General features: G+C 39.9%; 1 protein-coding gene across 1 annotated transcript in view; it reads left to right on the top strand.

The window, feature by feature from the left end:
- The window catches only part of UBE3D (ubiquitin protein ligase E3D), a 101,924-nt gene that overhangs the window by 77,287 nt on the left and 10,097 nt on the right, over positions 1-14,540 (top strand). Inside the window, exon 9 of the mRNA XM_007445892.1 lies at positions 12,139-12,151. Coding sequence (XP_007445954.1) covers positions 12,139-12,151 — 13 coding nt within the window. The remainder of the gene's footprint in view (positions 1-12,138; positions 12,152-14,540) is intronic.

The raw sequence follows: 14,540 nt of genomic DNA, 5'->3' as shown, positions 1-14,540 counted from the left end.
TACAGCACAGTGATTCAGTATTTTTGTAGATTGTATTCTGTTATAAGTTATTACACGATAATGGCAATAATTCCCTGTGCTATACAGTATATCCTTGTTGCTTACTATTTTATACATAGGAGTTTGCATCTGTTAATCCCATCCCCTAATTTGCCCCTCCCTCTTCCTTTTCCCCTTTGGTAACCACAAGTTTGTTTTCCATATCTGTGAGTCTGTTTCTGTTTTGCATATACATTCACCTGTTTTATTATTATTTTTTTTTAATTTATTTTTTGCGGTACGTGGGCCTCTCACCTTTGTGGCCTCTCCCTTTGCAGAGCACAGGCTCCATACGCGCAGGCTCAGCGGCCATGGCTCACGGGCCCAGCCGCTCTGCGGCATGTGGGATCTTCCCGGACTGGGGCACGAACCTGCGTCCCCTGCATCGGCAGGCGGACTCTCAACCACTGTGCCACCAGGGAAGCCCCATCTTTATTATTTTTTACATTGCATATATAAATGATATCATACAGTGTTTGTGTTTCTCTAACTTATTTCACTAAGCATAATATTTTCTGGGTCCATCCACGTTTCATTCTTTTTTATGGCTGAGTAATATTCCATTACACACTCTCTCTCTCTCTCTCTCTCCCCCCCTGCATCTTCTTTATCCATTTAGCTGTAGATGGGCACTTGGGTTGCTTCCATGTCCTGGCTATTGTGAATAGTGCTGCTATGAACATTGGGGTGCATGTGTCTTTTCGAATTAGTGTTTTTGTTTTTTCTGGATACATACCCAGTAGCAGAATTGCTGGATCATACAGTAATTCTATTTTTAGTTTTTTTTTTAAACCTCCATACTGTTCTCCATAGTGGCTGCACCAAGTTACGTTCTCACCAGCAGTGTAGGAGGGCTCCCTTTTCTCCACCTCGCCTCCCAGCATTTGTTATTTGTAGAGTTTTTGATGATGGCCATTCTGACAGGTGTGGGGTGATATCTCATTGGTTTGTTTTTTCTTTAACATCTTTATTGGAGTATAATTGCTTTACAATGGTGTGTTAGTTTCTGCTTTATAACAAAGTGAATCAGTTATACATATACATATGTTCCCATATCTCTTCCCTCTTGCATCTCCCTTCATTGTTGTTTTGATTTGCATTTCTCTAATAATTAGTGATCTTGAGATATTTTCATCTGTATGTCTTTTTTGGAGAAATGTCTATTCAAGTCTTCTGCCCATTTTTTGATTGGGTAGTTTGTATTCTTGATATTTAATTGTTAGGAAAATACTTTCTTAGTTGAATTCAGAACTCCAAAAGATGAGTGACTTTCCTACATCTTTATAGGACTGAGTCTCCTAATACTCCTGGATCATTTAGGTGCCATATGCTTTGAATTTTGGAAACAAAGAACAATAACATTCACATCACCTGTGACTTGGACCTTAAATACTTGAAACAGCAGAATTTATCTACATATGAATTATCTTAGTGATAAAAACCTGCCTTTTATGCTTTTTTTTTCATATATTATCTCATTTGATATTCACAAGAAACCTTTGCGGTTAAAAGGGCCAATATTATTACCCCTATTTTACAGCTGAAAAGACTGAGGCTCAAAAGAGTAATGGAAAACACTTGGGAGTTGGAGGAACTGGAGTTGAGTCCTGCTTCTTTTGTGAGATCATGTGCATGTCATTTAAACTCTTGAACTTCAGCCTGCTTGTCCGTAAAATGAGTGTAATGAAACCCCATTTTCAATGTTATTATGGAGATTAAATGAACTGATATATTGAAAGTGTATGATAACATAAGAGATACTATGCAAACTTTCATTCTGCACTGAAGATGAAGATTGTGGTAGGGCTATTTTCATAAATGGTCACCAAGTTAAAAAACTAGAATGGTAATGAGACTCATCTATATGATACAAGGAAATGGGGAATGTTTAGGTTAGAGAAAAGTTAGGAGGAAGAGTTAGATGTCAGATATTTTCTGAAGGGCTCCGGTTGTGAAGAGATTTCACTTAAAGAACTTCTTTGCAGTGAGTGTCCCTGTTACTGGAGATATCCAAACCAAGACCGTATAGTCACATGTTAGGAATATTGCAGGGGGGTTTAATTCCTCTCAGGTTTCTACTCTTGGGGATCTATTGTTGAAATATAACAAACTTTTAGAATTGGGTTAAGATTCCTGATCACTGATTCCAAGGTCTGAGAAGTACTGAGGATGATAGTCCTGTAATGGAATAAAAATGGCAGGAAATGATTTTTAAAAATTCATTTAGCAAATATTTATTAAACACTTATCATGTTGCAAGGTGATGTGCTAGGTACGGAAGCATTTTTAAGGAGCCATTTCTGGTGTTTCATTGTTTGAACCTATGAGATTCTGTTCTGTTTCCAACCACTTTCTCACCTTTTAAATGTATCCCGTGTCAGTCTGGATCATTCCAGGTCTGGTAAGAGAGATGATAAAATGTTAACATTGCCCACTACTTATGTTCTTGTTATTCCAACTGATTTAGTTTCCAATTTTGTTGGAACTTTCCTGCCTAGGCTTTAATTCTCCAGGGTAGAGTCAGAATGTGTTGAAATGACCTCCTAAAGAAAAGAAAGGGAAAACGAATCACCTCATACAAAATACGTTTTTGCATCGTAGGCTCTGAGGATAAAATATGTGGCTAGATGAGTACCGTACCAGAACCTTAACGCTGTTTAAACATACGGATGAGTGCGTTGTGTGTATTTTGTGTATTTTAAAATTGAGATTTTTGTTTGAACAGTGTCTTTCATTTGGTGTATTTCATGGTGACTTATCATAATAGACTGCTTTAAATCGTCTGAAATAGCAAGACATGAATTTCAACAATGACTTCCCCAAGGCTAGAGAAGTCAGCGGGAGCTCGAACCGCTAGGTAGACAGTTTTTTGTTTTTTTTTTTTTTAACTCATATGCAAGTGTGAAACTTTTATGAGGCTGCTTTAATGAGGCCCTTTGGGATTTAGAGTTATTTATCTAAGCTCTTATTAAAAATGAAAACTTTTCTATGTTTAGCCCTGGAAAGCAAAACTGATCCTAACAATACCATAAGCTGGGAGAATGAATCCTGTTCTGCAGACTGACTCAGAAATAAAGTGCAGGAACTTTGGGGCTAGTGTCTTCAGCACTGATGTGACGGGAATGGGATAGTGACAGCGGAGCCAGTATTTCAAAGTCTCCTTTAACTAAATTACCAGCTCTACTATGCCGGTAATTTAGGGTGTGGCATGACTTATTGAAATGGCTTCCAGCCCAAGAGTCCTGTTTCCCAGAGCACTCCAGTGTCTCCATCGGAGTCAAGTTGCCCCCGGACAGTGTCACCTGATACTAGGTCTGTGAGCCCTTTTCATTTATGGCATCTGCACTTGTTCAAGTCTTTGACTTCTGCCCTCCCATGCTGAGAAGTGGGACATAGGAGAGAGGTTGTTTCCAAGGTTAATGTGCCCAAATCACTCGTACGTAACCCAGCGGAAGAGCCGAAGCTGCCGCAGGAAAAATTTTGCAGTTGTGAAACTTGCTCAGCTTCTTCGTAGGTGTCTTCTGGTTTGATGAGTCTGGGTACTGCAGTGAATCTGTTCTCAGACAGACACTGGGAGTTCAGATTTTAAAATATCTGTGATGCAGTACAATTATGGGGAATGAGGACATTGTGAGGGGAGAAAGCAAATGTTACAAAACCAGGGGCAAGATCTTTTGCAGATGTTAAGAGCTTATCAGAGTCAATTTAGCTTGGGTGTGTCCAGTCCAGCTGGCAGAAATTTTAAGATGAGAAAGTGGGCGGATAAATGGATGAATCCATGGATAGAAAGGTAAGGTAGAGAGATGGATAGACAGATAAAACTTACTGTTGATAATATGACTGTTGGTGGATAGGTTTCTGTGCTAAAGAATGAGTAAAAAGAATTGGACAAACAGATACATCTGAGTGAGATCATGGTGACAAATGCAGAATTTTGAAGACGTGTATGAACTGGCCACAAATGAAAACCTGTAGCCAGTGAGCAATTTTGGATTATCTTTAAGGATCTTGCTTCAACAATTAACTTTAATAGTACTAATGTAAGTCACTGGAAGTAGTATATCACTTAGTGGAATCTGGGAACTTCTGAGTTTCCACCTCTGATTCTGAGACAATAAAGAGAAGAATAAGGGTGTGAAACACACAGATGATATTTCTAAGGAGGGAAGCACAGAACCACCAGCTGGCAATTATGGTGCAGTGTATGGAGGTGACAGAAGGCAAACACCAAGAGAGAGGCTGATGGCAGAAATGTTGGCTGAAGTCCAGAGGTAGAGGCAGTACAAGCATGAAAATTTAAACAGGTCGGGGAAATGTCAAAATGCACTTAAGTTTAGGAACTTCTATTCTGGAAGAATCTCAAAGCAGTTGCAGATGTGGGAGGAAGACTGTATGTACACTTGGTTTTAACTCTCCAACTTAAGCAGCTGTGTTAACAGTTGAGTTGCTAGGCACTGTCAGGAATAGAATATTTTAATTTTGGAGAAACCCAACTGTTAAAACAGCTGTTTGGTCTGATTAGACTTAAGCTGGCTCTGCTTAGGTAACACAACCTAATGGGATCATAGCACCAGGCAGATTGGCTGTTATGATTTTATTGGACATAACAAAAAGACGAACGGATGCTAGGTTGATTGCGAGGTTGGACACTGACTTTCCGAAGAAACCACACTCTCTTGTTTATTTTGGCAAAGTGCAAAAGCAACTCTCATGGGCTTTTACCTTGTTCCGAGTTCATGGAAATTACCTGAAATAATTTTGCCTTATGTTCCTTGGATGCAAGCTTTTTGTTCCTGGCACTTAAAAAAAAAAGTCTCCCTAGTTTTTTCTTTTCTTTTTTTTTTTTTTGGCGGTATGCAGACCTCTCACTGTTGTGGCCTCTTCCTTTGCGGAGCACAGGCTCCGGACGCACAGGCTCAGTGGCCATGGCTCACGGGCCCAGCCGCTCCACGGCATGTGGGACCTTCCTGGACCAGGGCACAAACCCATGTCCCCTGCATCGGCAGGCGGACTCTCAACCACTGCACCACCAGGGAAGCCCTATCTCCCTAGTTTTATTCACATCTCCTAATAATACATAATATACCTGCTCAAGTCACCTCAAGCAGTCAGTCATTTGTATATTTATTTTGTATTCTTTGTTTTCTAAGCAAAAAATGCTGTTAATAGCAACCACCAAGTTTGTCAATTTGCAGGCAACAGATTTTTAATGTCTAGAGCAACTTGAATGACATCACTGACAGTGATGAAAATCTTGGATTCCAAATTTACCATCTCAAGTACTTTTTTTCATGGAAAAGATGGCTGATAAGGTTAGTTTCAGTAAATTTTTAAGTTAAAGGTTTAAAGTACTTGTAAGATGATTTGGTTGATTTCTTGCATAAAAACTAATTTTACTTTATGTAATGTTAATATATATTTTAAACATTCAAAGAGGTTTCATTTCATATATTTTCAAAATGAAAATAGCTTGACTTTTTTTGTTGTTGTTGTTACGCGGGCCTCTCACTGTTGTGGCCTCTCCCGTTGCGGAGCACAGGCTCAGCGGCCATGGCTCACAGGCCCAGCCGCTCCACGGCATGTGGGATCTTCCCGTACCGGGGCACGAACCCGTGTCCCCTGCATCGGCAGGCGGATTCTCAACCACTGCACCACCAGGGAAGCCCAGCTTGACTTTTTATATGATCACCAAAATAGTCACATTCATTGTAAACATTTGAAACAATACAGGAAAATATAGTACAGGAGAGCAAGCAGAATTCTTATCATTTCAGTCCCCGTAGGAAACTGCTATTAATATTTTGGCACTCTTCCTTGTATATACCTCTTTATGTACATTACACAAAAAGATATGGTTAGAAGATTTAGTTTTATATAAATTAATTTTAGCTATATTATTGTTCTTTATTCTTCTTTTGCTTCGTTTTTAACTTGTCAAAATAGTGTGACTGTCTTTCCATGTCAGTGTAGATCTGCAGTCGTCATTTAGGTCTTCATTTTGGGGGGTTTCATATTTTGAAGTAGTGACTTACTTTTGCGAGTTTCTAAAATTCAATGTTGTAAGTAATTAGAAAGAAGATTTGAAGATGATGCTTCGGATGTTAATAAGAGATAAACTTAGGTATCAAAAGTATACTTTCACTGAAAATATATGTTTCTTTCACTAACTAAAGCAAGTTTACAGGTTTCGAAAGTTTGTATGAATAAGTTAACAAAAACCCCTAAAATAAACAAATGGGACCTAATTAAACTTAAAGGCTTTTGCACAGCAAAGGAAACCATAAACAAAACGAAAACACAACCCACAGAATAGGAGAAAATATTTTCAAACAAAGTGACCGACAAGGGATTAATCTCCAAAATACATGAACAGCTTATGCAGTTCAATATCAAACAAACAACTCAGTCAAACAATGGGCAGGGGAAGATGGCGGAAGAGTAAGACGCGGAGATCACCTTTCTCTCCACAGATACACCAGAAATACATCTATACTTGGAACTGCTCCTACAGAACACCTACTGAACGCTGGCAGAAGACCTCAGACCTCCCAAAAGGCAAGAAACTCCCCACGTACCTGGGTAGGGCACAAGAAAAAAGAATAAACAGAGACAAAAGAATAGGGACGGGACCTGCACCAGTGGGAGGGAGCTGCGAAGGAGGAAAGGTTTCCACACACTAGAAGCCCCTTCGCGGGCAGAGACTGCGGGTGGCAGAGCGGGGGAGCTACGGAGCCGCGGAGGAGAGCGCAGCCACAGGGGCGCGGAGGGCAAAGCGGAGAGATTTCCACACAGAGGATCACTGCCGACTGGCACTCACCAGCCCGAGAGGCTTGTCTGCTCACCCGCCGGGGCGGACGGGGCTGCGAGCTGAGGCTCGGGCTTCGGTCGGAGCGCGGGGAGTGGACTGGGGTTGGCGGCGTGTCACAGCCTGCAGGGGGTTATTGGGCCACGGCTAGCGGGGAGGGAGTCTGGGGAAAAGTCTGGAGCTGCTGAAGAGGCGAGAGACGTTTTCTTCCCTCTTTGTTTCCTGGTGCGCGAGGAGAGGGGATTAAGAGCGCTGCTTAAAGGAGCTCCAGACACGGGCTCAAGCCACGGCTAACAGCGCGGACACCAGCGACGGGCATGAGATGCTAAGGCTGCTGCTGCAGCCACCAAAGAAGCCTGTGTGTGAGCACAGGTCACTATCCACACCTCCCTTCCGGGGAGCCTGTGCAGCCCGCCACTGCCAGTGTCCCAGGATCCAGGGACAACTTCCCCGGGAGAACGCACGGCGCACCTCAGGCTGGTGCAACGTCCTGCCAGCCGCTGCTGCTGCAGGCTCGCCCCACATCTGCACCGCTCCCTACCCCCGGCCTGAGTGGGCCAGAGCCCCCGAAGCAGCTGCTCCTTTAATCCAGTCCTGTCTGAGCAAAGAACAGATGCCCTCCGGCGACCTACGCGCAGAGGTAGAGCCAAATCCAAAGCTGAGCCCCTGGGAGCTGTGCGAACAAAGAAGAGAAAGGGAAATCTCTCCCAGCAGCCTCAGAAGCAGTGGATTAAAGCTTCACAATCAACTTGATGTACCCTGCATCTGTGGGATACATGAATAGACAACGAATCATCCCAAATTGAGGAGGTGGAATTTGAGAGCAAGATTTATTATTTTTTCCCCTTTTCCTCTTTTTGTGAGTGTGTATGTGTATGCTTCTGTGTGAGATTTTCTCTGTATAGCTTTTCTTTCACCATTTGTCCTAGGGTTCTATCTGTCCGTTTTTTGTTTTTTTTCCTTTTCTTTTTTAAAAAAATTTTTTCTTAATTTTATTTTAAGGACTTTATTTTATTTTATCTTACTTTATTTTATTTTATCCTCTTTCTTTCCTTCCTTCCTTCCTTCCTTGCTTCCTTTTTTTCTTTCTTCCTTTCTTTTCTTCGTTTTCTCCCTTTTATTCTGAGCGGTGTGGATGAAAGGCTCTTAGTGCTGCAGCCAGGAGTCAGTCCTGTGCCTCTGAGGCGGGAGAGCCAACTTGAGGACGCTGGTCCACAAGAGACCTCCCAGCTCTACATAATATCAAATGGCGAAAATCTCCCAGAGATCTCCGTCTCAACACCAGCACCCAGCTTCACTCAACGACCTGCAAGCTACAGTGCTGGACACCCTATGCCAAACGACTAGCAAGACAGGAACATAACCCCACCCATTAGCAGAGAGGCTGCCTAAAATCATAATAAGTCCACAGACACCCCAAAACACACCACCAGATGTGGACCTGCCCACCAGAAAGGCAAGATCCAGCCTCATCCACCAGAACACAGGCACTAGTCCACTCCACCAGGAAGCCTACACAACCCACTGCACCAAATTTAGCCACTGGGGACAGACACCAAAAACAACAGGAACTACGAACCTGCAGCCTGACCCCAAACACAGTAAGATAAGCAAAATGAGAAGACAGAAAAACACAGAGCAGATGAGGGAGCAAGATAAAAACCCACCAGACCTAACAAATGAAGAGGAAACAGTCAGTCTTCCTGAAAAAGAATTCAGAATAATGATAGTAAAGAATCCAAAATCTTGGACAAAATGCAAGAAGCAGTTAACAAGGACCTAGAAGAAATAAAGATGAAACAGACAATGATGAACAACACAATAAATGAAATGAAAAATAAAATTAAAATTAGATGGGATAAATAGCAGAATAACTGAGGCAGAAGAATGGATAAGGGACCTGGAAGATAAAATAGTGGAAATAACTACTGCAGAGCAGAATAAAGAATGAAAAGAACTGAGGACAGTCTCAGAGACCACTGGGACAACATTAAATGCACCAACATTCGAATAATAGGGTTTCCAGAAGAAGAAGAGAAAAAGAAAGGGACTGAGAAAATATTTGAAGACATTATAGTTGAAAACTTCCCTAATATGGGAAAGGAAATAGTTGGTCAAGTCCAGGAAGCACAGAGAATCCCATACAGGATAAATCCAAGGAGAAACATGCCAAGACACATATTAATCAAACTGTCAAACACTAAATACAAAGAAAACATCGTAAAAGCAGCAAGGGGAAAACAACAAATAACACACAAGGGAATCCCCATAAGGTTAACAGCTGATCTTTCAGCAGAAACTCTGCAAGCCAGAAGGGAGTGGCAGGACATATTTAAAGTGATGAAGGAGAATAACCTACAACCAAGATTACGCTACCCAGCAAGGATCTCATTCAGATTTGATGGAGAAATTAAAACCTTTACAGACAGGCAAAAGCTGAGAGAGTTCAGCACCACCAAACCAGCTTTACAACAAATGCTAAATGAATTTCTCTAGTCAAGAAACACAAGTGAAGGAAAAGACCTACAATAACAAACCCAAAATAATTAAGAAAATGGGAATAGGAACATACATATCGATAATTACCTTAAAGGTAAATGGCTTAAATGCTCCCACCAAAAAAACACAGACTGGCTGAATGGATACAAAAACAAGACCCATATATATGCTGTCTACAAGAGACCCACTTCAGACCTAGAGACACATACAGACTGAAAGTAAGGGGATGGAAAAAGATATTCCATGCAAATGGAAACCAAAAGAAAGCTGGAGTAGCAATTCTCATATCAGACGAAATAGACTTTAAAATAGACTATTACAAGAGACAAAGAAGGACACTACATAATGATCAACGAATCAATCCAAGAAGAAGATTGTAAATGTTTATGCACCCAACATAGGAGCACCTCAATACATAAGGCAAATACTAACAGCCATAAAAGGGGAAATCGACAGTAACCCATTCATCGTAAGGGACTTTAATACCCCACATTCACCAATGGACAGATCATCCAAAATGAAAATAAATAAGGAAACACAAGCTTTAAATGATACATTAAACAAGATGGACTTAATTAATATTTATAGGACATTCCATCCAAAAAGAACAGAATACACATTTTTCTCAAGTGCTCATGGAACATTCTCCAGGATAGATCATATCATGGGTCACAAATCAAGCCTTGGTAAATTTAAGAAAATTGAAATTGTATCAAGTATCTTTTCTGACCACAACGCTATGAAACTAGATATCAATTACAGGAAAAGATCTGTAAAAAATACAAACGAATGGAGGCTAAACAATACACTATTTAATAACGAAGTGATCACTGAAGAAATCAAAGAGGAAATAAAAAAATACCTAGAAACAAATGACAATGGAGACATGACGACCCAAAACCTATGGGATGCAGCAAAAGCAGTTCTAAGAGGGAAGTTTATAGCAATACAGTCCTACCTTAAGAAACAGGAAACATCTCAAATAAACAACCTAACCTTGCACCTAAAACAATTAGAGAAAGAAGAACAAAAAAACCCCAAAGTTAGCAGAAAGAAAGAAATCATAAAGATCGGATCAGAAATAAATGTAAAAGCAATGAAGGAAACTATAGCAAAGATCAATAAAACTAAAAGCTTGTTCTTTGAGAAGATAAACAAAATAGATAAACCATTAGCCAGACTCATCAAGAAAAAAAGGGAGAAGACTCAAATCAATAGAATCAGAAATGAAAAAGGAGAAGTAACAACTGACACTGCAGAAATACAAAGGATCATGAGAGATTACTACAAGCAATTCTATGCCAATAAAATGGACAACCTGGAAGAAATGGACAAATTTTTAGAAATGCACAACCTGCCAAGACTGAATCAGGAAGAAATAGAAAATATGAACAGACCAATCACAAGCACTGAAATTGAAACTGTGATTAAAAATCTTCCAGCAAACAAAAGCCCAGGACCAGATGGCTTCACAGGCGAATTCTATCAAACATTTAGAGAAGAGCTAACACCTATCCTTCTCAAACTCTTCCAAAATATAGCAGAGGGAGGAACACTCCCAAACTCATTCTACGAGGCCACCATCACCCTGATACCAAAACCAGATAAGGATGTCACAAAGAAAGAAAACTACAGGTGAATATCACTGATGAACATAGATGCAAAAATCCTCAACAAAGTACTAGCAAACAGAATCCAGCAGCAGATTAAGTGGATCATACACCATGATCAAGTGGGATTTATCCCAGGAATGCAAGGATTCTTCAGTATACACAAATCAATCTACATGATTCACCATATTAACAAATTGAAGGAGAAAAACCATATGATCATCTCAATAGATGCAGAGAAAGCTTTCGACAAAATTCAACACCCATTTATGGTAAAAACCCGGCAGAAAGTAGGCATAGAGGGAACTTTCCTCAACATAATAAAGGCCATATATGACAAACCCACAGCCAACATCGTCCTCAATGGTGAAAAACTGAAAGCATTTCCACTAAGATCTGGAACAAGACAAGGTTGCCCAGTCTCATTCAACATAGTTTTGGAAGTCTTAGCCAAAGCAATCAGAGAAGAAAAGGAAATAAAAGGAATCCAAATCAGAAAAGAAGAAGTAAAGCTGTCACTGTTTGCAGATGACATGATTCTATACATAGAGAATCCTAAAGATGCTATCAGAAAACTACTAGAGCTAATCAATGAATTTGGTAAAGGAGCAGGACACAAAATTAATGCACAGAAATCTCTGGCATTCCTATACACTAATGATGAAAAATCTGAGAGTGAAATCAAGAAAACACTCCCATTTACTGTTGCAACAAAAAGAATAAAATATCAAGGAACAATCCTACCTAAGGAGACAAAAGACCTGTATGCAGAAAATTATAAGACACTGATGAAAGAAATTAAAGATGATACAAACAGATGGAGAGATATACCATGTTCTTGGATTGGAAGAATCAACATTGTGAAAATGACTCTACTACCCAAAGCAATCTATAGATTCAATGCAATCCCTATCAAACTACCACTGGCATTTTTCACAGAACTAGAACAAAAAATTTCACAATTTGTATGGAAACACAAAAGACCCCGAATAGCCAAAGCAATCTTGAGAACAAAAAATGGAGCTGGAGGAATCAGGCTGCCTGACTTCAGACTATACTACAAAGCTACAGTAATCAAGACAGTATGGTACTGGCACAAGAAAAGAAATATAGATCAATGGAACAGGATAGAAAGCCCAGAGATAAACCCACGCACATATGGTCACCTTATCTTTGATAAGGAAGGCAGGAATGTACAGTGGAGAAAGGACAGCCTCTTCAGTAAGTGGTGTTGGGAAAACTGGACAGGTACATGTAAAAGTATGAGATTAGAACACTCCCTAACACCATACACAAAAATAAGGTCAAAATGGATTAAAGACCTAAATGTAAAGCCAGACACTATCAAACTCTTAGAGGAAAACATAGGCAGAACACTCTGTGACATAAATCACAGCAAGATCCTTTTTGACCCACCTCCTAGAGAAATGGAAAGAAAAACAAAAATAAACAAATGGGACCTAATGAAACCACAAAGGCTTTTGCAAAGCAAAGGAAACCATAAACAAGACCAAAAGACAACACTCAGAATGGGAGGAAATATTTGCAAATGAAGCAACTGACAAAGGATTAATCTCCAAACTTTACAAGCATCTCATGCAGCCCAATAACAAAAAAAACAAACAACCCAATCCAGAAATGGGCAGAAGACCTAAATAGACATTTCTCCAAAGAAGATATACAGACTGCCAACAAACACATGAAAGAATGCTCAACATCATGAATCATTAGAGAAATGCAAATTAAAACTTCAATGAGATATCATCTCACACTAGTCTGAATGGCCATCATCAAAAATTCTAGAAACAATAAATGCTGGAAAACAAACAACGCAATCCAAAAATGGGCAGAAGACCTAAGTAGACATTTCTCCAGAGAAGATATACAGATTGCCAAAAAACATAAAAGAATGCTCTACATCACTAATCATTAGAGAAATGCAAATCAAAACTACTGTGAGGTGTTTCCTCACACCAGTCAGAATGGCCATCATCAAAAAATCTACAAACAATAAGTGCTAGAGAGGTTGTGGAAAAAAGGGAACCCTCTTGCACTGTTGGTGGGAATGTAAGTCGATACACCCACTGTGGAGAACAGTATGGAGATTCCTCAAAAAACTAAAAGTAGAACTACCGTATGACGCAGCAATCCCACTACTGGGCATATACCCTGAGAAAAGCGTAATTCAAAAAGGTACATGCACCCCACTGTTCATTGCAGCACTATTTACAATAGCCAGGACATGGAAGCAACCTAAATGTCCATCGACAGAAACAACCTATGTGTCCATCATCGGATGAATGGATAAAGAAGATGTGGCACATATATACAATGGAATATTACTCAGCCATAAAAAGAAATGAAATTGAGGTACTTGTAATGAGGTGGATGGACCTAGAGTCTGTCATAAAGAGTGAAGTAAGTCAGAAGGAGAAAGACAAATACCGTATGCTAACACATATATATGGAATTTAAGAAAAGAAAATATCACGAAGAACCTAGTGGTAAGACAGGAATAAAGACACAGATCTACTAGAGAATGTACTTGAGGATATGACGAAGGGGAAGGGGAAGCTGTGACAAAGTGAGAGAGTGGTATGGACATATATACACTACCAAACGTAAAATATTTAGCTAGTGGGAAACAGCCGCATAGCACAGGGAGATCAGCTCGGTGCTTTGTGACCACCTAGCGGGGTGGGTTGGGAGGGTGGGAGGGAGGGAGATGCAAGAGGGAAGAGATATGGGAACATATTTATATGTAAAATGGATTCACTTTGTTATAAAGGAGAAACTAACACACCATTGTAAAGCATTTATACTCCAATAAAGATGTTAAAAAAAAATGGGCAGAAGATCTAAATAGACATTTCTCCAGAGAAGACATATAGGTGGCCAAGAGGCATATGAAAAGATGCTCAACATCACTAATTATTAGAGAAATGCAAATCAAAACTACAGTGAGGTGTCACTTCACCCCGGTCAGAATGACCTTCATCAAAAAGTCTGCAAACAATAAATGCCAGAGACTGTGTGGAGAAAAGGGAACCCTCCTTCACTGTTGGTGGGAATAAAAATTGGTGCAGCCACTATGGAGAACAGTATGGAGGTTCCTTAAAAAACTAAAAATAGAGTTACCATATGATCCAGCAATCCCACTCCTGGGCATATATCTGGAGAAAACCATAATTCGAAAAGATATATGCACCCCAATGTTCATAGCAGCACTATTTACAATAGCCAGGACATGGAAGCAGCCTAAATGTCCATTGACAGAGGAGTGGATAAAGAAGATGTGGTGCATATATACAATAGAATATTACTCAGCCATTAAAAAGAATGAAATAATGGCCATTTGCAGCAACATGGATGGACTTAGAGATTATCATACTAAGTGAAGTAAGTCAGACAGAGAAGAGACAAATATCATATGATATCACTTATATGTGAAATCTAAAAAGATGATACAAATGTACTTATTTACAAAACAGAAAGAGACTCACAGAAAACATGTAGAAAACAAACTTATGGTTACCAAAGGAGAAAGGTTATGGGGAGGGATAAATAGGAGTTTGGGTTTAACATAT

Source organism: Lipotes vexillifer, unplaced genomic scaffold (genome assembly GCF_000442215.2).
Source record: "Lipotes vexillifer unplaced genomic scaffold, Lipotes_vexillifer_v1.1 scaffold413, whole genome shotgun sequence".
NCBI lineage: Eukaryota > Metazoa > Chordata > Mammalia > Artiodactyla > Lipotidae > Lipotes > Lipotes vexillifer.
Note: the sequence above shows the minus strand (reverse complement) of the source record. Positions and strands in the feature narration are given on the sequence as shown.